The sequence below is a fragment of the Urtica dioica genome, chromosome 11, assembly GCF_054948205.1.
Source record: "Urtica dioica subsp. dioica isolate 48M chromosome 11, U.dioica_male_clone48M_v1_H2, whole genome shotgun sequence".
In the NCBI taxonomy this organism is placed as follows: domain Eukaryota; kingdom Viridiplantae; phylum Streptophyta; class Magnoliopsida; order Rosales; family Urticaceae; genus Urtica; species Urtica dioica.
The window spans coordinates 16,826,025-16,852,558 of NC_142766.1; the positions used below are offsets into that span (position 1 = coordinate 16,826,025).

General features: G+C 35.2%; 2 protein-coding genes, 2 long non-coding RNA genes and 1 pseudogene across 4 annotated transcripts; 4 read left to right on the forward strand and 1 right to left on the reverse strand.

Annotated features, from left to right (window-relative positions):
- The first annotated feature begins 4,321 nt into the window (after nucleotides 1-4,321).
- On the forward strand, nucleotides 4,322-5,056 carry LOC149381767 (uncharacterized). Its single transcript, XM_089601423.1, has 2 exons — nucleotides 4,322-4,822; nucleotides 4,904-5,056. Exons 1-2 carry the CDS (start codon nucleotides 4,322-4,324, stop codon nucleotides 5,054-5,056), a joined length of 654 nt encoding a protein of 217 aa, XP_089457549.1.
- A 4,111-nt stretch (nucleotides 5,057-9,167) lies between these two features.
- LOC149381768 (uncharacterized) lies at nucleotides 9,168-10,283 on the reverse strand. The gene is made up of 2 exons (XM_089601424.1): nucleotides 9,999-10,283; nucleotides 9,168-9,905 (listed from the first exon to the last, which is right to left on the reverse strand). The coding sequence occupies exons 1-2, from the start codon at nucleotides 10,281-10,283 to the stop codon at nucleotides 9,168-9,170; spliced, it is 1,023 nt and encodes a 340-aa protein (XP_089457550.1).
- A 547-nt stretch (nucleotides 10,284-10,830) lies between these two features.
- On the forward strand, nucleotides 10,831-12,096 carry LOC149381769 (uncharacterized; annotated as a pseudogene).
- Nucleotides 12,097-13,651: 1,555 nt separating this feature from the next.
- LOC149381770 (uncharacterized) lies at nucleotides 13,652-14,241 on the forward strand. Its single transcript, XR_016293841.1, has 2 exons — nucleotides 13,652-13,872; nucleotides 13,973-14,241. It is a non-coding gene; the product is annotated as an uncharacterized LOC149381770 (long non-coding RNA).
- An 11,041-nt stretch (nucleotides 14,242-25,282) lies between these two features.
- On the forward strand, nucleotides 25,283-25,755 carry LOC149381771 (uncharacterized). Its single transcript, XR_016293842.1, has 2 exons — nucleotides 25,283-25,412; nucleotides 25,513-25,755. It is a non-coding gene; the product is annotated as an uncharacterized LOC149381771 (long non-coding RNA).
- Nucleotides 25,756-26,534: the final 779 nt, after the last annotated feature.

Sequence of the window (26,534 nt, forward strand, 5' to 3'; positions counted from 1 at the left end):
TATGCTCATGCAATGAAGTAGATGATATGCATTGTATATGTATGAAATCTATTTTCATTTATTTGTTCCTTTGTTTTTGAATATTCATTAATTTTCTTGTCGTTTTACTGTTTACCCATTAAAATCCGTCTTTTCCCTACTTACTCCTGGTATCTCCGGTAGGATAAATAGTCTATTCATAGATCAGAGTTGTGTTGTTATGCTATGCATGCCTTGCTCTGATAGATAGGTAGTACTTGCTACTCGATAGGTAGTACGATCCGTGTAATGGAAAATGTGCTGTATTTAACTCACAAAAATTGAGCAAAACTTGTAAATATTAACTTACTAAAGGAAAGATATAAGAAGAAGATATATTCAGTAAAAGTTATGTCTCTTATACCCAAAATAACTTTATATAAGTTTAATTTTTAGTACTTTTTATCAAAGCAAGTATCTGTGTGACTGTGAGTCACCCTTTAGTAATTGTATCATGAACTACAACTTAAAATTATGTGCATAAGGCCGAACAAGCTAGAAATAAATAATCAGCTTCACACGAATTGTAATTGATAAGAAATCAACTCCATACGAATTGTAACAACAAAAAAAAGACATTTATTTAATTTTAAAACTCGTGTGTATTTTCTTTAAGAAAAATCATGAAATAGACTTTTACGCATTAAACTATATCTCTTTCTTTTATAAGGTTTTTCTTCACTCTAAGTCTTTTCCTCATCAAACGATTACATAAATTGCATAGATTTTCTACTAAGCTAGATCAACTATGACGACACATGATAAATTTACTCTCAATCGAGTAACAAACAATCCTAGATAACAATTTTAATGGTGATCAAACACAAGAAAACATTAGACACAATTCATATCAAGCATTCCAAAATATTGAAGCAAACAAGCATAATCTAACCCCAACAAACCCCCCAGCTATTATCAATCTTGGCTACATCGCAACCCCATAAGAAACTTAGCCTCTAATGATGCTCATGATCATCAATAAACAAAGCATAATAATTCAAAGCATTAAGATGAACAATGAAAGCAAAAATGAATTCATATTAACTAAATTGATATTCAACAATATTTAAAAGCAACTAACAATAAAAGGAAAGGGAGAAGGAAGAAGAACAAGTGAATTAGGCTATGTTTGGTACGTAACTCAAAAAGAGTTTTCCAGTTTTTGAGTGAAAAAAATAGGGAAAAAAAGGGGAAAGCAGTGTTTGGTTAAAATATTCGGGAAAACTTTTTAAAAAATTTGGAAAATGTTTTGAAAACCGGGTGAAGGAAATTGAAAACAGGCTAGAGGTGTTTTCCGAAATTTTTTTTCACTTTTTTGTCGCGTGTAGTACTCTGTCCTCTGTCATTATTGTCGAGCAACATAAAAAAAAAAAAGAAACGCAGAAGAGAGAGAGAAGAGAGAGCGAGCGAGAGCGAGAGCTAGAGAAAAAGAAAAACGCAGAAGAGAGAGAGAAGAGAGAGCGAGCGACAGCGAGAGCTAGAGTGAGAGAGCAGATCAGCGAGCGAGAGCGAGAGCGAGAGAAAAAGAAAAACACAGAAGAGAGAGAGAAGAGAGAGCGAGCGAGAGCGAGAGCTAGAGCGAGAGAGCAGATCTGAGTATTTTGAGAGCAGATCTGAGAGAGCGAGAGCGAGAGCGAGAGCGAGAGCGAGAGCGAGAGAGAGAGAGAGAGAGAGAGAGAGAGAGAGAGAGAGAGAGAGTCGCCGGAGAGTTGTCGGTGTGTCTTCTCGGTCTTCTTCTCCGTTCGTTCTTTGGTGTCTGCAATTTGGTGAGACTTTTTTCTTCGTTCTCTGTATTGTTATTTAGTCAATTTTCTTCGTTTTCGGCTGCATGTTTTGTAGAAACCAGCAGAAGGATTTCTGTTTTATTCTCGTTTCTTTTTGTTTTCAGGTTTGTTGTAGATCTATTTACGGTTGCGCGGTTGCTGTGGATTCGCCGAGGCTTTCGTGGATCTGTTGAATCGGTGAGTGGATTTCAAATTTTTTTGTTCATGTTGTCGTAGTTGTGATGTATTCTTTGAGTAAACTGTGTTTAGGTAATAGATCTGTTTGGGTTGGGCTGTTGTTTTGTTCTGTTGTTAGTTCGGCTGTGGCTATGATTTTATTTGTGATATGTAAGCGTGCTAGAATAAAGACAAATCGAAAGTGAAACCCAAAATTGGGGATTTGTGTTCTTGAATCTGAGAGCTAGGGCCTTGGGTGTTTGTATGAGCTTGACTTTGTGTTTGGTTACTGAGAAACTGGAGAAAAGTTTGGTCGGGGTGTGTTTGAGAATTAAAAATAATTTGCAGACTGCCTTATTTGTCGTGAAACATAGCCTGAATTATTCTTTTAAGATTTTTGTTGCAAGTAATCACATGCTTACTTTAAATGTAATTTATTTATCATGTACGATCCGAATGAAATCCCAAAAACGCATGTTTTGATATTGGCTTTCTATGTTCTGATTTCATGTTAGGTTTGATATGCACATGAATTGTTGGTCTGAAGTATTTTCAGTATGAAGTTGTGTATTTTTCTGATAGCTAGGTAGTGAATTTTTTTTTTTGTCTTTTGTTATACTATGTTTATATGGTTCAGTTCTGTGAAAAAATGGGTGACGGCGCTCATTGGCCGGACGCGGCTTTGGCTAAGTTCATTGACCTTTGTGATAATAATTCATTTTGTCTTGTTAGCCCCGTGTGACCTGTTTTGGCCGTGTGACCTGTTTTGGCCGTGTGTTATTTGGCCGTGTGACCTGTTTTGACCGTGTGTTATTTGGCCGTGTGACCTGTTTTGGCCGTGTGTTATTTGGCCGTGTGTTATTTGGCCGTGTGACCTGTTTTGGCCGTGTGACCTGTTTTGGCCGTGTGATTCATTTTGACTGTTTTGTGATAATAATTCTGAGCCTAAGAAACTGAGATGGTTGATTTGATAATAATTCATTTTGTCCTATTTTGGCCGTGTGACCTGTTTTGGCCGTGTGACCTGTTTTGGCCGTGTGACCTGTTTTGGCTGTGTGATTCATTTTGAATGTTTTGTGATAATAATTCATTTTGTCTTGTTATGGCCGTGGGTCATTTCTCTTCCTGATTGCTTGCTTTTAATTATTTGCAGAAATATCCAGATTCAAAAAGGTTCAAGAAAAAGGGATTGCCGCACTACGACAAACTGAAGGAAATATTCGTTGGTAAGTCCGCAACCGGTGCGTTAGCGATGGGACCAAGCCAGGTAGCCGCCATCGGCCAGGCTGCAATAAGCGCTCGGGAAAAGAATCCGTGCGTATCGGCTGCGGGAAGTGCGCGTGATGGGGAAGAGGGAGGGGGCTCATCTGATGAAGCCCGGGAGGTCGAGAAACAAACGGAGAAAAAATATACGGCACGCAAGAGGAAATCCTCGAGTAGCAGTAAAACCAGGTGGGAAGAGGCAGTTGAATCCCAAAATGAAACTGAGCGCTTCACAAGTCAGCAGTTGCTTTCTTTTATGGAAGAGAAAGAAGCACGGAGAGCGTCTAGTCAGGCGGACTCGATTACTTCAGACAACGAGCTTCTAAAACTGTGTGGGGCTAAGGTTACAAGTTTTCGAGATTCGCTTACGCTGAGACAATACAGCGGATTCATGATGGATCTTGTGAATAAGAAGGACTTGCGCGTTCTTTTCATGTCACTCCCGGACGACGCGGTGTTACCGTTTGTGCAAGGCATAAACTATGATTAAGTTTTATTTGCTTTCCGTTTTATTTGCGTTTACTTTTACTTCGGATGGAGTTTTATTTACGTTGAGTTTTATTTACGTTGACTTTTATTTACGTTGAGTTTTATTTCGGATTGAGTTTTATTTACGTTGAGTGTGTTTTATGTGAAATGTGTTATGTGGATTGAGTTTTTTTTTCGGATTGAGTTTTATGTGGATTGCGTTTTATGTGGAATGTGTTATTTCGGATTGAGTTTTATTTACGTTGCGTGTGTTTTTAGAAGTCTCTCTTTAAAAAGTGGTCAATAATTCTTTCATATTGCTTTGCAAAATGCCAAGGGGAGGAGCAAATTTTGATTAGCCCTAGTTAGCTAGTTTCATGCCCTAGTTAGCCGTAGTTACCTAGTTTCATAATGCTTTGGGTTTACATTCCTTGTGTTGTATAGTATTGGAGAACTAGTGCTCGCCACAATTATGCGTAGTGTCGTTTACTTTTCTATTTTTAAGACGTATTTTCTAGGTTTATGAACGGGAAAAATAAATTAAAAAAATGTGGAAATTGAGTAACTCACTAATGAAAGCTATTTTGTTGCGTAACTTCAGTTTATTTTGTAGGGTCATTATTTCTAAGACCATGGATTCAGATGGTGACGAACAGCGTGCGGTAGACGCCATGCTTCGTCGTCACAGACGGCGGCGTGAACAAATAAGGCGGGAACGAGATGCCGAAGAATCACGGAGAATTGAACGCCAACCCCGGCGAACGACCACGGAAAGTGGAAGTGAGTACGTGTATGCTATGTTAAGTAATCCCAACGGAGCGCCCTTGTTTGAGATGTGTCGCATGTCCAAGGACCCATTCATAGTAATCGTTGGACTGATTCGGCAATTCCTCCCGCCCGGTCACATATCACCAGAAGAGTCTTTCATGATGTTCATGAAAGTTCTCGCACATTCGGACCGGAACAGAGTCGTTCAAGACCGATTCAATCACTCTGGTGAGACCGTCAGCAGACATTTTGGATATGTCCTTGATGCCATAACTCATTTGACACCCAACGTCATAAAGCATCCCGGTTATACAACCACACCCCCGGAGATTGCCAACAACCCAAAATACTGGCCATGGTTTAAAGTAAGTTTAATGAATTTATTTTATCTCTAACGTAAGTTATATTAATTATCAAACTAAGTTTTGTTCTAATATTTTATAAAGGATTGCATCGGCGCTATTGACGGTACTCATATTGTTGTCATCGTCCCCGCTGCGCAACAACAGAATTATCGAAGACGGAAAGGAATATGTACGACGAATGTCATGGCTGCTTGTACCTTTGACATGCGATTTACGTACGTAAATGCCGGATGAGAAGGTTCAGCGTCCGATTCACGAATACTACGTGAGGTATTACTGTCTAACGATCCATCTTTTTTAATACCACAAGGAGGACAGTACTACGTAGTGGATAGTGGATATCCTAATGAGCCAGGTTTTTTGGGACCGTATCGCACCGTACGATACCACCTATCCGAGTTCAGACAGGACAGGCAAATGCGTAGACCCCAAGAACTTTTTAATTACAGGCACTCGTCTTTACGGAACGTGATAGAGAGATGTTTTGGCGTCGTAAAAGCTCGGTTCCCTATTTTAAAGAATATGTCACGTTATCCGTTAGAAAAACAAATTCGTATAATTATGGCATGCTTTGTATTGCATAATTTAATAAAAATGTACACAAACGACGACCCTTTGTTTACAACATGGAATCAAGATGATCCTCCGGAGGACATTGAAGGCCAAAGTTCTGAAGGAGTCGGAGGTCAAGGTGCGTCAGAATATGGTGGACCGTCGTACATAAGCGCAACTACACAAGCTCGACGTGCACATTCCCAGTTTAGAGATGTTATTGCTGAAGCTATGTGGGATGAATATGTACAATGATTTCATATTTATGATGACCAAAAAAATTTTGTATTCAATCTAAACAATAATGTCATCTTTATATTTTGTGTAGTTAAATTTATGTTTAAAAAAAAAAAAATTAGTTAAGAAATTATTTCCATGTACCAAACAGTTTCCACTTTTCATTTTTTCAAAAAAAAAGAGAAAAGTGTACCAAACAGTTTTTCCAGTTTTTTCAATTTCTCAAAAACAAAAATGAAAACTGTACCAAACAGCTTTTTGAAAACAACTACAAAACAGTTTTTCAATACAACTACAAAAATTAGAAAACAGAAAACAAAAAACTTTTTGAGTTAACTACCAAACACAACCTTAGAGTTTCAAAGTCTCGCCGGAGGTGTCAATTCCAACGAAGAACGATTTTTCTCTTCTCCAAAAGCTCTCAAAAGTAGACAAACACTTTAAGAAAAATAAATGGAAGGCAAAATATATATCTTTGAGGTTACAAATTCGTATGTATAGGATTAGGGGTTATTTTCGGAGCCATTTGAACCTTTAAATGAGATCCAATGACCCAGATTCGCACAAAAAGGGAAATAAACACTTCAGATTTCAACGTCAGCGCGCCGCGCTAGACTCCACCACGCCGCGCTCAAAATCTAACGCGTCGTGGTCCACAGCATGATTGAGCGCGCTCTATCGAAGACTTTCACCGCGGCACGCTCAAAGTTACCGCGCTACGAGGAGCCTTGACTTTTTATTCCCAGCTTTGACTTTTATCGAATTGTATCGTTTTGCTCCGTTTTGACTTATGGGAGCTCTAAAATAGCTCCATTGTCGTCACAACACTCGATTAATCACTAAAAACCTGAAATTATCATTAAAACTTTCAAATAATCGTCAAATACACTTAAAAACGAGTTAGATTTAAGCCGAAAATAGCGGATTCGTGTGTAAGAAATGCACTCATCAACTTGTTGTATGATTAGTCATTGGTGTGTTATTTCCCATATCTTTTTATGTAGTCATTTTTTTTTGTAAATTTGTGGCTGTAAAAATGTTATACTGTCATCTAATTTTAAAATAATATGAATTTGATGATAATTATGTCAAAAAATCATGTCATTTGTTGATAATTATGTCAACAAATCGTGTCATTTGTTGACACGTATGTCAACAAATTGTGGCATTTGTTGACATATATGTCAACAAATCCACAAACTATTCAGTGCTGTCATTTGTTTACAGATATATGTCAACAAATTGTGTCATTTATACATCTATGTCAACAAATAAAAAAAAATTCAGTATTGTCATTTGTTAACATGTCTTATATATGTCAACAAATTGTATCATTTGTTGACATATGAATCGACAAACAAACTAAGATTTTTAGACCGTGAAGTTTTTTATTTTAGTTCTTTCAATTTTGAATATATATCTTTTGCACTGTTTTATGAAGAAATAACAAAAAAAAAATTGACGAACATTTTATAAATATGAAAATAGCATTTTATATGTGGTAACCAGACATAATAACGGTTTTTGAAAAATGGACTTGACTAGTAGCAATTTTGATAATTTAGACAAAAATAGTAACAATTATGTTTTTGGACACTCTTACTAGTAAGAGTAGACATAGAAGTATATAGTTGTCATAAACTGTAGACTTACAAATTTACTAGTAAAAGTATCAAAAAAGACAGTTGCTACTATTTTTGTCTAAATGATCAAAATTGCTACTAGTCAAGTCCATTTTTCAAAAATCGTTATTATGTCCAGTTCCCATATGAAGAAGCAATCTTTATGATATGACATTCGCTATTTCAAAGTAAAGATGTGCCCTGCATCCACGAATATCAAAATTTGAAAGAAATTAAAAAAAATTAAAAAAATACTTGAATTTTTTTTAGAATGGCACTTTTTTTCGTATCGAAATTAAAATTTCTAAGGTTGTACAAGACTAGAGTGATTTCTTAGCATTTCCAAGTACTAAACGCCATGAGATGACTTAATTATGGAAGAGTTATCAGGAAAATTGTAGGATTTAAAAAAGATAATGAGATCTTTGTAATACCACTTATCTTCCAATGCTATCCTTGCCTCTAATCTTCCTCTGTTTATGGGTTTACACTGGAAATAATTTGTAAACAAAAATCGCTCAACGACAAGAATTTCGAGAATCGGTTCGAGCTCCGAAATACTTTATGCACCAATCAGAGTTGTGTTAGAGCATCTTCAATGGTAAGCTATTGTCAAATTAGCTTATCATGCCACATAAGTCATACAAAAATACAACTTATTTAAACTAAATCATCCACAATGGTAAGCTAATTTATCATCTTGCTTAAGTTTATCTCACTTATCAATTTCTATTTTTGTTTATTTTTTATTCAATTTTCACTTGTTAAAACTATAATTTTTTTATTAAGTGGGTCCCATGTTTTTGCTTAAGCAAGTAGCTCTATACAGCCAATTTCTCTAGCCAATTACATAGCCAAATTGCCAAATAATGGTTAAGCAAATAACTTAACATTTCTCTTAATTACAAGCAAGTCCTTAAATTGCTAAACACCAGATGCTCTTATGGTATGCATGCCTTGCTCTGATAGATAGGTAGTACTTGCTACGAGATAGGTAGTACTTGCTACGAGATAGATAGTACGACCGTATAGTGGAAAATGAGCTGTATTTTTATTTTTATTTTTTTGAAAAAAAATGTGCTGTATTTAACTCACAAAAATTGAGCGAAACTTATAAATATTAACTTACCAAAGGAAAGATATAAGAAGAAGAAATATGCAGTAAAAGTTATGTCTGTTGTACCCAAAATAACTAGTAGGCTGGACGCGTAATTAAATAACTTTAGGCTAAATAAACATAATTAATCTTCACATAAAGGGAAAAAAATGCATAACCCTAACAATTAGAAGAACAACGCATGCAGGACATTGATCATAAACCTAGGGTTTTGGTGGGACCCGGACCGGAAATGTGCTCATGCAAGCAAATGCAACGAATAAGACAAGATATTGATCTATGTTTCCTTTATGCTCATGCAATGAAGTAGATGATATGCACTATATATGTATGAAATGATTGAAATCTATTTTCATTTATTCGTTCCTTTGTTTTTTAATATTCATCAATTTTCTTGTCATTTTACTGTTTACCCATTAAAATCCGTCTTTTCCCTACTTAGGTCAACTCTAATGATACGCCAAATCACCAAATTTGGTGGGATTTGGGCTCCAATCGCACGGTAAATGTTATGCTATATATAGCGTTATACACAGTGTCACGCCATATATAGCGTGGCACTGTGTACACGCCAAATGTTTTTTTTTAAGTATTTTAATTATGCATTAAACAAAAGTTTTACATATACTTATATTTACCCTTATTAATATTTATATCACACTAAAACTCATAATTTGACTACAAAAACACATTAAAATAAAATTCAATAAAACTTAAAAATTTAAACATAGGTTACAAAGTCCAAATTAAACACACAAAATAAACTAAAAACAATAGCATAATTTCAAAATATATAGTAAATACATAAAAACATAATTTAAAAGCCTGGAAAGTTATTTCCGGTTCCACCCAATAAATTATAATACCGAGTAAAATCTTCATTTTGATCTCCTTGAACTTGTTCTCCATTAGGTTGATGTTCTTGAGCTTGATCTTCCTGAGCTTGATCTCGTTGATAATTAGATGCTCGATATTGAGATCCATAATATTCAGAACCTCCTCCTTGTTCTTCATCTTGGGTTGTCTGTGCCCTTTTTTGCATAATTTTTTCTTTTTCTTTTTCAAGAAGTACACGCATATTTGGATCGGATACAGTATCCAAAATCATAAATAAAATTTTATTATCTTCCTTCATTTGAGCTAGCTCAATCTTTTTCTTCCGAAGTTCATTTTTTTGTCTTTGAAGCTCAATTCTATCAAAACTAGTATGTTTAATAGATCGAACAAGATTATTATTTTTCTCCATTATTTTTTTAAATTCTTCTCCCTCTTTTTGTTGTCTCTTTGCTCTTTTTACACCCATTTGCCTTCCAGATAAATTGCAAGTACCTTCTTGATCGTTCATGTTAAGATCAAAAGAATTCATACCGGGGGTTGCCGGTGACTCGGTAGAAAATGATGACGATGAAGGAAAATTAGGACCCGGTGACTCGGTGTTTGAGCTGCTATTAGCGAACTTCTCAATTCCTTTTAGGATGGGCCAGATCACATGATCGAATTTGAAGCCTTTCTTGTAATCTTCATCCTCTACCAATAACATCTTCGCTTGAGTTAACTATTACATATTGATAAGAGAATAATGTTAAAAAAGTTAGCAAGTATAAAAAAAAAAATATGAGTTCATATTATCCACAAAATATATACTTACAATGTCTTGTTCCGAAGCACCGCTGGGATTCTTATTTTCAATCTGATTAACACATCCTCTTAGTTTGGAAACAGCTTTAAGAATGGTTGCCATTCTACTTTCTAAAGATCTTCGTGGTCTAACTTTGTGGATTCCATTTGAGTGGTAATCTGCTTCAATTCTTGCCCAAAATTGATCTTTTTTTTGGGAAATCCCTATGATTGGGTTTTGAGAAATATCAAGATAGATATGACACAAGTGCATATCTTCTTGAACAGTATATGTAGGACCGCGACTTGAAGTCATGTTTTGAGAAAAGAATTGAAGGATGAGTTTGTGAGAAAATGAGTTGAAGAATGAGTTTGTGATGAAATGAGTTCAGGAATGTCTTATTTATATAATCAGTTGATGAACACAATGCAACGGCTAGATTTTAGATCTAGAAATTCGATGGTGTATATTTGTTTGTTGGTTTCTGATAATTGTAAGAGACAAGACGTGACAACACAATGCAACGGCTAGATTTTAGATCTAGAAATTCGATGGTGTAGATTTATTTGTTGGTTTCTGATAATGGTATAAGACAAGACGTGACAACACAATGCAACGGCTAGATTTTAGATCTAGAAATTCGATGGTGTAGATTTATTTGTTGGTTTCTGATAATGGTAAGAGACAAGACGTGACAACACAATTCAACGGCTAGATTTTAGATCTAAAAATTCAATGGTCTAGATTTATTTGTTGGTTTCTGATGATTGTATGAATCTATTTTTTCCTCTATAAATAATGAGTTCCATACTTTAAAATTTTCATCATTTCTTCACCGTATACTTCTTATCCTCATAAAAAGATGAATTCTCAATATGGTAGTTCATCTTATATATCATCTTATATACCATCTTCTTTTTCTTCATCATCTTCTTCTTCATCATCTTCTGCTTCAGATAATGAATTTTATGAAGATCTAGAAAATAAAATCATATCTCAAATTACTGAAAACAACAATTTTATGCTAAATCGTATGCTAAATACCCAAGGTTCTCATCGCGGATTTGTTCCTGGTCATGTAGTTATTAACCGTGATCGGGAACAAGCCACTCGCAATCTCTTCAACGACTATTTTGCAGAGAATCCTCGATTCCCAGAGACGATGTTCCGACGAAGATTTCGAATGAGCAAAGCTTTATTTCTTCGTATTCATGATGCTGTGCAAAGGCATGACAATTACTTTGTCCAACGAAGAGATGGAGTCGGTAAACTCGGGTTGTCTAGTTTACAAAAACTAACAGCCGCATTTCGAATGCTAGCGTATGGATCACCAGCAGATTCCACCGATGAGTATATCAAAATAGGCAAGTCTACAACTTTGGTGTGCTTGAAGCGATTTTTCCGTGCCATGGTCGAGGTGTTTGGAGGCCATTATCTTCGAGCACCTGATGTTAATGACGTTGCAAGGCTACTCCGCATTAACGAGCGTCGAGGATTTCCTGGTATGTTGGGTAGTTTAGATTGTATGCATTGGAAGTGGAAAAACTGCCCAACAGCTTGGGGAGGTCAATAGGCTGGACGTAGTGGATCTCCTACTATTATTCTAGAAGCAGTAGCTGACTATGATCTTTGGATATGACATGCATATTTTGGTCTACCGGGATCTAATAATGATATTAATGTGCTAGAGGCATCCCATCTTTTTGCTAATCTTGCTGAGGGTAATGCTCCACCGGCCAATTATGTCATTAATGAAAAAGAATTTAATATGGGTTATTATCTAGCTGATGGTATATACTCAAAATGGTCGACCCTTGTTCAAACTATTCACGATCCCCGTGGCCCAAAAAAAAAGTTGTTTTCAATGAAACAAGAAGCATGTAGAAAGGATGTGGAGCGTGCATTTGGAGTATTGAAATCAAGATTTGCTATTGTGGCCGGACCATCCCGCTTATGGAGTAAGCAAGTGTTACATGATATCATGACATCGTGTATTATTATGCATAATATGATAATAGAAGATGAACGCGATGTTTGTCCAACCATTGAAGAATGAGCCGAAGTCCCAAATGCAGAAGTTGAGATGGCAGACGATGAAGATGCTCGATTTCAACAATTCTTAGCTTGACACCGACAAATCAAGAATAGAGATGCTCATATTGAACTTCGAAATGCATTAATTAAGCACTTGTGGAACGAATATACTACTTCTTATAATTAGTATGAAGTAATCTGTATTTCAATTGTATGTTTTTTTTTTAAATTATTTAGATGTAATATGTTTTTTAAGTAATGTAATTTTTATTTCAGAATTTTATTATTTTAAATTTTTTATTTTTGTTAAACATTAGCAAGTAATAAATAATTTAATCACGTAATTAAAAATAAAGACACTATAATTATTTATTTAAATATTTGTTAATAAAAATGTGTATAGTTATAATAATATAATAATGGTGTATAGTATTTTAGTGTGAAATTTGTTGCTGTAGTTGAAGTTAGTAAAAAAAGTTGGTGCTCACCACAAAAATCGTGTTGATTTAACACGTATAGTGCCAGTTGGCCTTACTCCTGGTATCCCCGGTAGGATAAATAGTCTATTCATAAATCAGAGTTGTGTTATGGTATGCTTGCCTTGCTCTGATAGATAGGTAGTACTTGCTAGTACATGCTACGAGATAGATAGTACGACCGTATAGTGGAAAATGTGCTGTATTTAACTCACAAAAATTGAGCAAAACTGTAAATATTAACTTACCAGTTACCAAAGGAAAGATATAAGAAGAAGAAATATTCAGTAAAAGTTATGTCTGTTATACCCAAAATAACTTTATGTAAGTTTAATTTTAAGTACTTTTTATGAAAGCAAGTATTTGTGACTGTGAGTCACCCTTTAGTAATTGTATCATGAACTACAACTTAAAATTATGTGCATACGGCCGAACAAGCTAGAAATAAATAATCAGCTTCACACGAATTGTAATTGATAAGAAATCAACTCCATACGAATTGTAACAAAAAAAAAAAAAAGACGTTTATTTAATTTTAAAACTCGTGTGTATTTTCTTTAAGAAAAATCATGAAATAGACTTTTACCCACGTAAACTTAAACTAAATTCATTATTGGACAAGTTGCGAATTAGACTTATTTTTATTATATTTTACCAAAATACCATATAGCTTCAAATACACAAATTTTTGTATTACTTTCAAGTTTCAACAATTGCGTATCTTTTTTTTTTAAACCAGAATAACTATAAAATTTATCAATTTTTTATTTGGTAACCTACATATTATGATAAGTTTTGTTTTGTTTTGTTTTTTTTTTTTTTTAAATTTGCTTATTGTTTTTGAAACAGATTTTTTTTTTTTTTTTTTTTTTTTGCTCTTATTTTGAAACAGGATATAAAAGTAAAACAACTGTGCAAGGTTAGGGCATGATTGAATCTATTAATAATCAGTGTAATAGTCATGTCCGACAGCCAGGCAGTTAAATATTATAATATAAAGTTGCAGTATAGTACCATTACATTTAAAAGGCAAACCTGTATTTTTTTTTTACGATACCATTAATAAAAAGATTAATTCCTTGTACCCTAACTTACTGTTTAGAAGTCATAAAAAAAAAACAATAAATAATACTTAAATAAAATGAGCATAGTACATACGTGTTATCTATCTAGGCCTATAAGAACTAGGGTTTCATTTCAAACTTTTTTCCAAGAAGGAGAAGAAAAAAAGAGAGAGAAAAAAAGAAAATAAAGCTCTCCTTCTTCCACCGTGCTCTCTATCACCCCAGTCTGTCATCGATCAACCATGGCGTCGAAAGGCTCTAAGGTTGGATCACGCGACCACAAGCTCCATCGTCGTCTTTTGAAGATCCTGATATTCGATGATATTGTGGGTAAGTTGGTTTGATATTTGTGTGCAAAATTATAACTCTGTAGATTTGAATCACATATCAATGGCTTTAATATATATCCGGTTTCTGTGGATCAACGTAGGGACAAACTGCGATCGAGTCCTTCTTCAACTCACAAAGCGCGATGGATTTCAGCTTTAACTGATATCGGAATCTAATCTTACCCGTGCTGGGTTACTAGTTTTATTTAATAGTTTATTAAAGTCTAGACTTATGTTATGTTGTATTTGATGTTTCTAAGTTAAGTTAAAAGCGGTTTGTTTTAGCTGGCTCTATGTGTTATGTATCATCTTGGATAATTTATAAGGAGATCTGATGTTTTCACAAGTGTTTGTTTTTCTTTTTTGGGGATTTGTTGCTCTTATCATTCCCATTCAGACTTCTTAATAGCCGTTGTTAATTTAGCGTTTATGTGTCTTGTTTTGCCGTTGCTAAAATTAAGTCGTGTATAAATTTATATGCTTCTAGTTTAATTTAGCCGGTCTTTCGCATTTTAGCTTTATGATTAACTTCTTGTCATGCATCGGTAACATAAAAATAAAATTGACCTATACTATATACATTTGACAATTTTTATCTTTGCCTTTTTTGTGTTAATGATTGATGAGAATAATTAACGGTTTAAATATTAAAATTAACTCTTTGCTGGTTCGCTGTTCTTCTAGTTTTTATGTGCCCCCAAGGCACTCATTCCTGCAAGCAAATAGAGATTTTAAAGCTTCTGGAACTCGAGCAACATTACACAGCAAGAAAAAAAATTCAAAAGAGAACTATCTTATCATATTGCCTAATACAACTTGGTGCTGAGAAAAAAGCTGAGAAATTCAGCATTTGCATCCTATTACCGAGCGATCCTTGTTTTGAATATTCTGAATATTGTTTTGAAGCAGCTTCAGGGCCCTTTTTCTTTGAAGGACTCCTCTTTCTTTGAGAGGCACCAAGCACATGATCAGGAACAAAAGTTCTATCTTGTTCAACCTCCTCCTTCTTTTTCTTTTTGGAAACTCATTTCTTCTTGGGAGAGGGATACTATATCTCATTCTTTTATAAGGTTTTTCTTCACTCTAAGTCTTTTCCTCATCAAACGACATAAATTGCATAGATTTTCTACTAACCTAGGTCAACTATGAAGACACATGATAAATTTACTCTCTATAGAGTAACAAACAATCCTAGATAACAATTTTAATGGTGATCAAACACAAGAAAACATTAGACACAATTCATATCAAGCATTCCAAAATATTGAAGCAAACAAGCATAATCTAACCCCAACGAACCCCCCCAGCTATTATCAATCTTGGCTACATCGCAACCCCATAAGAAACTTAGCCTCTAATGATGCTCATGATCATCAATAAACAAAGCATAATAATTCAAAGCATTAAGATGAACAATGAAAGCAAAAATGAATTCATATTAACTAAATTGATATTCAACAATATTTAAAAGCAACTAACAATAAAAAGAAAGGAAGAAGGAAGAAGAACAAGTGAATTAGAGTTTCAAAGTCTCGCCGGAGGCGTCAATTCCAACGAAGAACGATTTTTCTCTTCTCCAAAAGCTCTCAAAAGTAGACAAACACTTTAAGAAAAATAAATGGAAAGCAAAATATATATCTTTGAGGTTACAAATTCGTATGTATAGGATTAGGGGTTATTTTCGGAGCCATTTGAACCTTTAAGTGAGATCCAATAACCCAGATTCGCACAAAAAGGGAAATAAACACTTCAGATTTCATCGTCAGCGCACCGCGCTAGACTCCACCACGCCGCGCTCAAAATCTAACGCGTCGTGGTCCACAACATGATTGAGCGCGCTCTATCGAAGACTTTCACCGCGGCACGCTCAAAGTTACCGCGCTACGAGGAGCCTTGACTTTTTGTTCCCAGCTTTGACTTTTATCGAATTGTATCGTTTTGCTCCGTTTTGACTTATGGGAGCTCTAAAATAGCTCCATTGTCGTCACAACACTCGATTAATCACTAAAAACCTGAAATTATCATTAAAACTTTGAAATAATCGTCAAATACACTTAAAAAGGAGTTAGATTTAAGCCGAAAATAACGGATTCGTGTGTAAGAAATGCACTCATCAACTTGTTGTATGATTAGTCACTGGTGTGTTATTTCTCATATCTTTTTATGTAGTCATTTTTTTTGTAAATTCGTGGCTGTAAAAATGTTATACTAATTAATTGTCATCTCATTTTAAAATAATATGAATTTGATGATAATTATGTCAAAAAATCATATCATTTATTGATAATTATGTCAACAAATCGTGTCATTTGTTGACACGTATGTCAACAAATTGTGATATTTGTTGACATATATGTCAACAAATCCACAAACTTTTTAGGGAAAATAACACATTTATACCCTGTGTTTTAGTGAAATGTCGAGTTTAACCCTCACTTTTCAAAAATGTCGAGTTCATACCCTCTGTTTAACTAAAATGACGAAATTATACCCTGAAATGAATAACAGCGTCACAAATATCCCTTTCATCGATATTAACTCTTTTATAAGAAAAACGGAATCAAATCTAAATCAGTACCCTAGTTTCCAAATTCTCAATTTTGAAATAAAAATAGCCGTAAATTGAAATTAAATAATAAAACTCATACCGCCTAAGAAATGACTTCATTCCGTGTTCGAATTGTAACTCTAAATCTTGGATTCTCTGTTTGAATATGCGATTTTGATGACTATCAACTATCGATGTTTACCCCTTTGCCTCTTTCTACGTTCTTCACGATTAAGAGACTGTTGTTTATATGTTAGTTTTTAAATAAATTACATATATGGCGCGAATGAATAAAGATAATTGATGTTTATATTATAAATATTATAGTCAACGTCAATGAAAAGTCAATAAAAAGAATATTTGTGACGCTGTTGTCTATTTCAGGGTATAATTTCGTCATTTTAGTTAAATAGAGGGTATAATTTCGTCATTTTAGTTAAACAAAGGGTATAAATTCGACATTTTTGAAAACCGAGGGTTAAACTCGACATTTCACTAAAACACAAGGTATAAATGTGTTATTTTCCCAACTTTTTAGTGTTGTCATTTGTTTACAGATATATGTCAACAAATTGTGTCATTTATACATCTATGTCAACAAATAAAAAAACTTTTCAGTATTGTCATTTGTTAACATGTCTTATATATGTCAACAAATGATATGAATCGACAAACAAACTAAGATTTTTAGACCGTGAAGTTTTTTATTTTAGTTCTTTCAATTTTGAATATATATCTTTTGCACTGTTTTATGAAGAAATAAAAAAATAAAAAAAAATTGACGAACATTTTATAAATATGAAAATAGCATTTTATATGTGGTAACCGGACATAATAACGGTTTTTGAAAAATGGACTTGACTAGTAGCAATTTTGATAATTTAGACAAAAATAGTAACAATTATGTTTTTGGACACTCTTACTGGTAAGAGTAGACGTAGAAGTATATAGTTGTCATAAACTGTAGACTTACAAATTTACTAGTAAAAGTATCAAAAAACACAGTTGCTACTATTTTTGTCTAAATGATCAAAATTGCTACTAGTCAAGTCCATTTTTCAAAAATCGTTATTATGTCCAGTTCCCATATGAAGAAGCAATCTTTATGATATGACATTCGCTATTTCAAAGTAAAGATGTGCCCTGCATCCACGAATATCAAAATTTGAAAGAAATTAAAAAAATACTTGAATTTTTTTTAGAATGGCACTTTTTTCGTATCGAAATTAAAACTTCTAAGGTTGTACAAGACTAGAGTGATTTCTTAGCATTTCCAAGTACTAAACGCCATGAGATGACTTAATTATGGAAGAGTTATCAGGAAAATGGAAGGATTTAAAAAAGATAATGAGATCTTTGTAATACCACTTATCTTCCAATGCTATCCTTGCCTCTGATCTTCCTCTGTTTATGGGTTTACACTGGAAATAATCTGTAAACAAAAATCGCTCAACGACAAGAATTTCGAGAATCGGTTCGAGCTCCGAAATACTTTATGCACCAATCAGAGTTGTGTTAGAGCATCTTCAATGGTAAGCTAATGTCAAATTAGCTTACCATGCCACATAAGTCATACAAAAATACAACTTATTTAAGTTAAATCATCCACAATGATAAACTAATTTATCATCTTGCTTAAGTTTATCCCACTTATCAATTTCTATTTTTGTTTATTTTTTATTTAATTTTCACTTTGTTAAAACTATAATTTTTTTATTAAGTGGGTCCCATGTTTTTGCTTAAGCAAGTAGCTCTATAGAGCCAATTTCTCTAGCCAATTACATAGTTAAATTGTCAAATAATAACAGACTCAGAGATTGAGAGAAAAAGAGAGACGAAGATGAAGAGAGAATCAGACTTTTCTCATTGATTGATTTTGACTAACTGAATAACTAATCAGTTAGCGAGACTATAAATACACGAAAGTATGAATTAGTCCTGACCGTACATGTCTAACAACTTACATCTGACGGTCTAGGATTTACTATGTGTAATACATTCAATACCCCCTCTCAAACTGGACGTGGGGTCATGTTCAGTTTGGATACAAGAAAAAGGAACTGAGGTAGCGATAGAGGTTTTGTGAACACATCAGCTACTTGCTCGGCTGTAGGCACATATCTAATCTCGACAACTTTGGAGGACACTTTTTCTCTGATAAAGTGCACGTCAATCTCGATGTGTTTTGTCCTGGCATGAAAAACTGGGTTTGCAGCTAGTGAAGCTGCTCCTTGATTATCACACCAAATAACTGCTGGTCCTGGATCAAGATGTACGCCGAGTTCACTGAACAAAGACTTGAGCCAGATTAGCTCCGCGGTTGTTTGCGCTAAAGCCCTGTACTCGGATTCTGTTGAGCTGCGTGAGACCACTTCTTGCTTCTTTGAGGACCAAAAGATGAGGTTCGACCCTAGGAAAACACAGATGCCACTGGTTGACCTGCAGTCATCGAGATTCCCACCCCAATCTGCATCGGAGTATGCTGTTAGATTCAATGAGGGCGCTGCTGTGAAGTGAAGCCCTTGATGTTGTGTGCCTGCCAAGTATCGTAGTAACCTCTTGCACGCTTGCCAGTGCTTCACAGTTGGTGCTTGAACGTATTGACTGAGCCGGTTTACAGTGAAAGCAATATCTGGTCGTGTCATAGTCAGGTACTGAAGCGATCCAATAGTGCTCCTATAGAGAGACACATGCTCGAACTGGTCACTGTCATCTTTCTTGAGCTTCAAACCTTGACACATTGGTGTGGGAGCTGGATTTGATCCATTCATGTTTGTCTTGTGTAGCAAGTCTCTCAGGTACTTTTTCTGTGTAAGTGTCATGCCATATTCATCTCTTGTTGCTTCAAATCCAAGGAAGTAACTCACTGTGCCAAGACTTTTGAGCTTGAAGGACTTGTCAAGGTCTTCAATAGCTCTGGCAATGAGAGTTGGATTGTTGCCTGTAACAAGTATGTCGTCTACATACACTAGTAGGTAGATACAATCTTTGTCATGATTGTAAATGAAGAGAGAACTGTCAGATGTGGAATTCACAAAGCCCCAAGTGAGCAGAGTGATGCTCAGCTATTCATACCAGGCTCTTGGAGCCTGTTTAAGGCCATACAAGGCTTTGTGTAACTTGCAGACGTGTGTTGGTTTTGTTGAGTCTTCAAATCCCTCCGGTTGATACGTGTATACATCTTCATTGAGTATTCCATTTAGGAAGGCGTTGTTGACGTCCACTTGTTGAATCTCCCACTTGAATGTCACTGCAAGTGTGAATATGACTTTGATTGTCGATGGTTTGACCACCGGGCTAAACGTCTCGAAGAAGTCAACTCCCGGAGTTTGTTCAAACCCACGAGCAACCAGCCGAGCCTTGAGCTTGTTCAGGGATCCATCTGCATTCTGTTTGACCTTGAAAATCCATTTGTTGGTGACTATAGATGTAGCTTGCTCTGCTGGAACTAGCGACCACGTCTTGTTTTCCTGTAGAGCATTGAATTCAACATCCATAGCAGCTTTCCAGGATGGGTTAGACAAAGCTTCACAGACAGATATTGGTTCCTCTATATCACTGCATATTAACGATTCAACATTGAAAGTCTTTGGTTTAGTAATTCCTGCTTTTGAACGTGTGACCATGTTATGTGTGTTGTGTGTGACTGGACAAGGATTTTGTGGTCTAATGGGTAAGACAACTTGCAGGGGTGAGGAATCTCTGACTCTTGTTACATCTGGTTGGTCAATGGGTTGTTGTTGTGTATGGGTGTAACTCTGTGACTGTGTATCTGGCAGGGAGTTGTCTGAGACTGTTGGTGTAACATTGGGTTGATGTGTGTTTTGGCTGTCATTGTTATGTGTGGTCCTGGAGTTTGGAAAAGGTCTGACAGGAAAATACATGACTTTATTTGACTCATTTTTGTGACTGTGAGATAAAGTGAGATTGTGACCTTCCTGTGTGAACATTTCTGTGTAAGGAAAAAGGGACTCATTAAACACAACAGACCGGGCTATATAAACTCGTCCACTTTTGTCAAGACACCTGTAACCTCTATGGTTTGGACTGTAACCAATGAAGACACAAAGACTGGATTTGAACCTGAACTTATTTGTGTTGTAGGGCCTCAGATATGGAAAACAAGCACAACCAAAAACTTTGAAGAAGCGATAGTCAGGTTTTGTGTGATATAAGAGTTGGAAGGGTGATTTCATGTCTAAGGTTTGTGATGGCACTCTGTTTATTGTGAAAACAGCACTAACAAACGCATCCCACCAGAATTTGTAAGGTAATTTGGCTGTAGATAAAAGAGTGAGGCCTAGCTCTGTGATGTGTTGGTGTTTGCGTTCAGCTTTACCATGTTGTTGGTGGGTATGTGGACAGGGATGGCGAAAAATGATGCCAAGGTTGTGAAGAATTGGAACAAGAGGTCTATATTCGCCTCCCCAATCTGTTTGTAGTGTTTTGATTTTTGTGTTAAACTGTCTCTCAACATATGTGTTGAATCTCAGGAAAGCATTTGTGGTTTCTGATTTGGTTTTGAGTGGGAAAATCCATGTAAATCTGGTTAGATCATCAACAAAATGTATGTAATATCTATACCCTTCTAAAGACACATCTGGTGCTGGACCCCACAAGTCAGAATGCACAAGTTCAAAAGGTGTTTTGGTTTTGGTTTCAACAGGTCTGAAATTAAATTGATGTAGTTTGCCAATAACACAGTCAGAGCAGAATTGCAGTTTATTCATAGAAACAGGATTTTGTACATCTTTGAGAATGAAATTGAGAATATCTTTGGGTACATGTCCTAGTCTTCTGTGCCACACATTTGCATCAGAAGTTCTATGATTATTTGACTCTGTGTTGCACACTAAAACTTGGTTACAGACAGACTTTGGTAAGACATCTACAACTGATCTAGAACAACAGGTTTTATCAATGTTGGATAAGGAAAACAGATGGCCATTGAGATTGGACACGAGCGCTTGAAATGGAGTCTTGAGATGAGCCGCCAACTGTGAAAAATCTAGTTGATAGAGGCCATCTCTAAGAGCTGCCACCAGCAGCACTCTCATCGTACGCTTGTCCTTAATCAAACATTGATCAGAGTAAAATTCAATGAGCACATTGTTGTCTTTTGTGAATTGTGATATGCTAAGAAGATTTTTGGTGATGTGTGGAACATGTAAAATGTTTCTAAGCAGTATATTACCATCATTGACTTTCAAATTTGAATCACCAATATGAAGGATAGGGAGTGAGGAACCATTACCTACTGTGAGCTTATTTTTGCCTTTGTACTCTGCCTGATTGTTGATGTTTGACAGGTCGGCAGTGACGTGGTTTGTGGCACCGCTGTCCAGGTACCATTCTTGTGCACTTTGGTCCTCTTGAGTTGTCGCCGTGAAGGCTTGACTGTTCTGGTGAGTTGTGTTTGTATTGGTTGAGCTCTGTGGCTGTGGAGTGTTTCCACTGAAATGCACATCGAATCGATGAAAGCATTTGTTGACCAGATGGCCTACTCTTCCACACAACTGGCACACCGGACGATTGTTGTTGTTGCCACGACCTCGTCCACCTCGTCCACGGCCTCTTCCTCCTCGTCCACCGCTTTGACCGCGACCGCGCTGTGCAACATTCGCCATCGGAGCAGAGAAGGAATCCACAGAGTTCATCGAATTGAGCGACTCGATTCGCATCTCTTGTGACTGTAATGCGAATTGTACTTCTGGAATTGAAGGCGTGTCTGATCGAGATGTGAGATTGACAACCACTGACTCGTATTCGGAGCCGAGACCTCCAAGAATATACAAAATTAGGTCATCGTCGTTCACAACCGCACCAGCACTGCTGAGATCATCAGCAATGGTCTTCATTTTGAGAATGAACTCATTGACGCTCAGATTTCCTTTCTTGAGTGTCTGAAGTGCAAATCGGAGTTGTAGAACCCTAGCTTTCGACGTTGTGTGGAAGATCTGGTTCAGAGTTGACCAGACCGCCGCCGATGTAAGGCACCGATTCACGTGACCTAACATTCCTTCCGAGATGGATCCAAACATCCAGCTGAGAAGAAATTGGTCATACCTGAGCCAGAGGTGATGCTCTGGATTAGGCGTTTGGTCAGTGACGCCATTGGAGTTGACTGTTTGGAGCATCTGAGGTGGACAGGAGAGAGATCCAGTCAGAAAACCTTCCAGTCCATGAGCTCTCGCTGTGGCTAGGACTTGTGTACTCCAAAATTGAAAATTATTGCGATCCAGACGAAGATTCAGGGGATTGATGTGCGGAACAAAACTCTGATACGTCTGGACTTGACTTGCGAGCGTTTGAAGCTGAGGATCGTTGACCGACGGAGACGCCGCTGTGTTTGCTGAGAATGCCATTGTTGACGGAGAAAATTCAGAGAAAGAGCCTTGGCTCTGATACCATAACAGACTCAGAGATTGAGAGAAAAAGAGAGACGAAGATGAAGAGAGAATCAGACTTTTCTCATTGATTGATTTTGACTAACTGAATAACTAATCAGTTAGCGAGACTATAAATACACGAAAGTATGAATTAGTCCTGATCGTACATGTCTAACAACTTACATCTGACGGTCTAGGATTTACTATGTGTAATACATTCAATAAATAATAGTTAAGCAAATAGCTTAATATTTCTCTTAATCGCAAGCAAGTCCTTAAAGTTTCTAAACACCGGATGCTCTTATGGTATGCATGCCTTGCTCTGATAGATAGGTAGTACTTGCTACTCGATAGGTAGTACTTGCTACAAGATAGATAGTACGACCGTATAGTGGAAAATGAGCTGTATTTTTTTTTTTTTTTTTTGAAAAAAAATGTGCTGTATTTAACTCACAAAAATTGAGCGAAACTTATAAATATTAACTTACCAAAGGAAAGATATAAGAAGAAGAAATATGCAGTAAAAGTTTTGTCTGTTGTACCCAAAATAACTAGTAGGCTGGACGCGTAATTAAATAACTTTAGGCTAAATAAACATAATTAATCTTCACATAAAGGGAAAAAAATGCATAGCCCTAACAATTAGAAGAACAACGCATGCAGGACATTGATCATAAACCTAGGGTTTTGGTGGGACCCGGACCGGAAATGTGCTCATGCAAGCAAATGCAACGAATAAGACAAGATATTGATCTATGTTTCCTTTATGCTCATGCAATGAAGTAGATGATATGCACCATATATGTATGAAATCTATTTTCATTTTATTTGTTCCTTTGTTTTTTAATATTCATCAATTTTCCTGTCGTTTTACTGTTTACCCATTAAAATCCGTCTTTTCCCTACTTACTCCTGGTATCTCCGGTAGGATAAATAGTCTATTCATAAATCAGAGTTGTGTTGTTATGGTATGCATGCCTTGCTCTGATAGATAGGTAGTACTTGCTACTCGATAGGTAGTACGACCGTGTAATGGAAAATGTGCTGTATTTAACTCACAAAAATTGAGCAAAACTTGTAAATATTAACTTACCAAAGGAAAGATATAAGAAGAAGATATATTCAGTAAAAGTTATGTCTCTTATACCCAAAAAAACTTTATATAAGTTTAATTTTTAGTACTTTTTATGAAAGCAAGTATCTGTGTGACTGTGAGTCACCCTTTAGTAATTGTATCATGAACTACAACTTAAAATTATGTGCATAAGGCCGAACAAGCTAGAAATAAATAATCAGCTTCACACGAATTGTAATTGATAAGAAATCAACTCCATACGAATTGTAACAAAAAAAAAGACATTTATTTAATTTTAAAACTCGTGTGTATTTTCTTTAAGAAAAATCATGAAATAGACTTTTACCCATTAAACTAAATTCATTATTGGACAAGTTGCGAATTAGACTTATTTTTATTATATTTTACCAAAATACCATATAGCTTCAAATACACAATTTTTTGTATTACTTTCAAGTTTCAACAATTGCGCATCTATTTTTTTTTTAAACCAGAATAAACTATAAAATTTATCAATTTTTTATTTGGTAACCTACATATTATGATAAGTTTTTTTTTTTTTTTTAAATTTGCTTATTGTTTTTGAAATAGAATTTTTTTTTTTTTTTTTTTTGCTCTTATTTGGAAACAGGATATAAAAATAAAACAACTGTGCAATCTTAGGGCTTGATTGAATTTATTAATAATCAGTGTAGTGGTCATGTCCAGGCAGTTAAATATTATAATATAAAGTTGCAGTATAGTATCATTACATTTAAAAGGCAAACCTGTATTTGTTTTTACAATACCATTAATATAAAAGATTCCTTGTACCCTAACTTACTGTTTAGAAGTCATAAAAAAAAAAAACAATAATAATACTTAAATAAAATGAGCATAGTACACATACGTGTTATCTATCCATCCGTAAGGCTGTGAGGCCTATAAGAACTAGGGTTTCATTTCAAACTTTTTTCCAAGAAGGAGAAGAAAAAAAGAGAGAAAAAAAGAACATAAGGTTGTGTTTGGTAGTTAACTCAAAAAGTTTTTGTTTTCTGTTTTTTAATTTTTATAGTTGTACTGAAAAACTGTTTAGTAGTTGTTTTCAAAAAGCTGTTTAGTACAGTTTTCATTTTTGTTTTTGAGAAAGTGAAAAAACTGAAAAAAAGTGTTTAGTATAGTTTTCATTTTTGTTTTTGAAAGAATGAAAATAGAAGATGAGGAGAAAGAGGAGAGAAGAGAAGAATTTTTTTTTCAAAAACACTTTTTATTTGTTTTCAGTTTTCTTTACTTTTTTCCAAAACAACTTCAAAAATTTTTGAAATTTTTTTCCAAAAACTTAAACCAAACATGTTTTCAATTTTTTCAACTAAAAAACAGTTTTTGAGAGGAGAACCAAGCATGCCCTAAAGCTCTCCTTCTTCCACCGTGCTCTCTATCCCCAGTCTGTCATCGGCCAACCATGGCGTCGAAAGGTTCTAAGGTTGGATCACGCGACCACAAGCTCCATCATCGTCTTTTGAAGATCCTGATATGCGATGATATTGTGGGTAAGTTGGTTTGATATTTGTGTGCAAAATTATAACTCTGTAGATTTGAATCACATATCAATGGCTTTAATATATATCCGGTTTCTGTGGATCAACGTAGGGACAAACTGCGATCGAGTCCTTCTTCAACTCACAAAGCGCGATGGATTTCAGCTTTAACTGATCGGAATCTAATCTTACCCGTGCTGGGTTACTAGTTTTATTTAATAGTTTATTAAAGTCTAGACTTATGTTATGTTGTATTTGATGTTTCTAAGTTAAGTTAAAAGCGGTTTGTTTTAGCTGGCTCTCTGTGTTATGTATCATCTTGGATAATTTATAAGGAGATCTGATGTTTTCACAAGTGTTTGTTTTTCTTTTTTGGGGATTTGTTGCTCTTATCATTCCCATTCAGACTTCTTAATAGCCGTTGTTAATTTAGCGTTTATGTGTCTTGTTTTGCCGTTGCTAAAATTAAGTCGTGTATAAATTTATATGCTTCTAGTTTAATTTAGCCGGTCTTTCGCATTTTAGCTTTATGATTAACTTCTTGTCATGCATCGGTAACATAAAAATAAAATTGACCTATACTATATACATTTGACAATTTTTATCTTTGCCTTTTTTGTGTTAATGATTGATGAGAATAATTAACGGTTTAAATATTAAAATTAACTCTTTGCTGGTTCGCTGTTCTTCTAGTTTTTATGTGCCCCCAAGGCACTCATTCCTGCAAGCAAATAGAGATTTTAAAGCTTCTGGAACTCGAGCAACATTACACAGCAAGAAAAAAAAATTCAAAAGAGAACTATCTTATCATATTGCCTAATACAACTTGGTGCTGAGAAAAAAGCTGAGAAATTCAACATTTGCATCCTATTACCGAGCGATCCTTGTTTTGAATATTTTGAATATTGTTTTGAAGCAGCTGCAGGGTCCTTTTTCTTTGAAGGACTCCTCTTTTTTTGAGAAATAGAAACTACTTGAATCCTTCACACACACACACACACACATATATATATATATATATATCAACCACTTTTCAGAAGATTTTTCATGTTTATCTTAAATTATTTAGATGATCTTGATAGTCTAATAAAAAAAATATATGATCTTGATATTATTTACCGCGAGAAAACTGGA

What these genes read in the sequence shown, in the direction of transcription:
- LOC149381768 (XM_089601424.1), bottom strand. Translation starts at nt 10,283, where the DNA reads ATGACTTCAAGTCGCGGTCCTACATATACTGTTCAAGAAGATATGCAC. An exon ending in GTGCTTCGGAACAAGACATT is followed by an intron (nt 9,906 to 9,998) that starts GTAAGTATATAT and finishes AATATGTAATAG; the next exon opens with TTAACTCAAGCGAAGATGTT.
- LOC149381767 (XM_089601423.1), top strand. Translation starts at nt 4,322, where the DNA reads ATGGATTCAGATGGTGACGAACAGCGTGCGGTAGACGCCATGCTTCGT. An exon ending in AATACTGGCCATGGTTTAAA is followed by an intron (nt 4,823 to 4,903) that starts GTAAGTTTAATG and finishes TATTTTATAAAG; the next exon opens with GATTGCATCGGCGCTATTGA.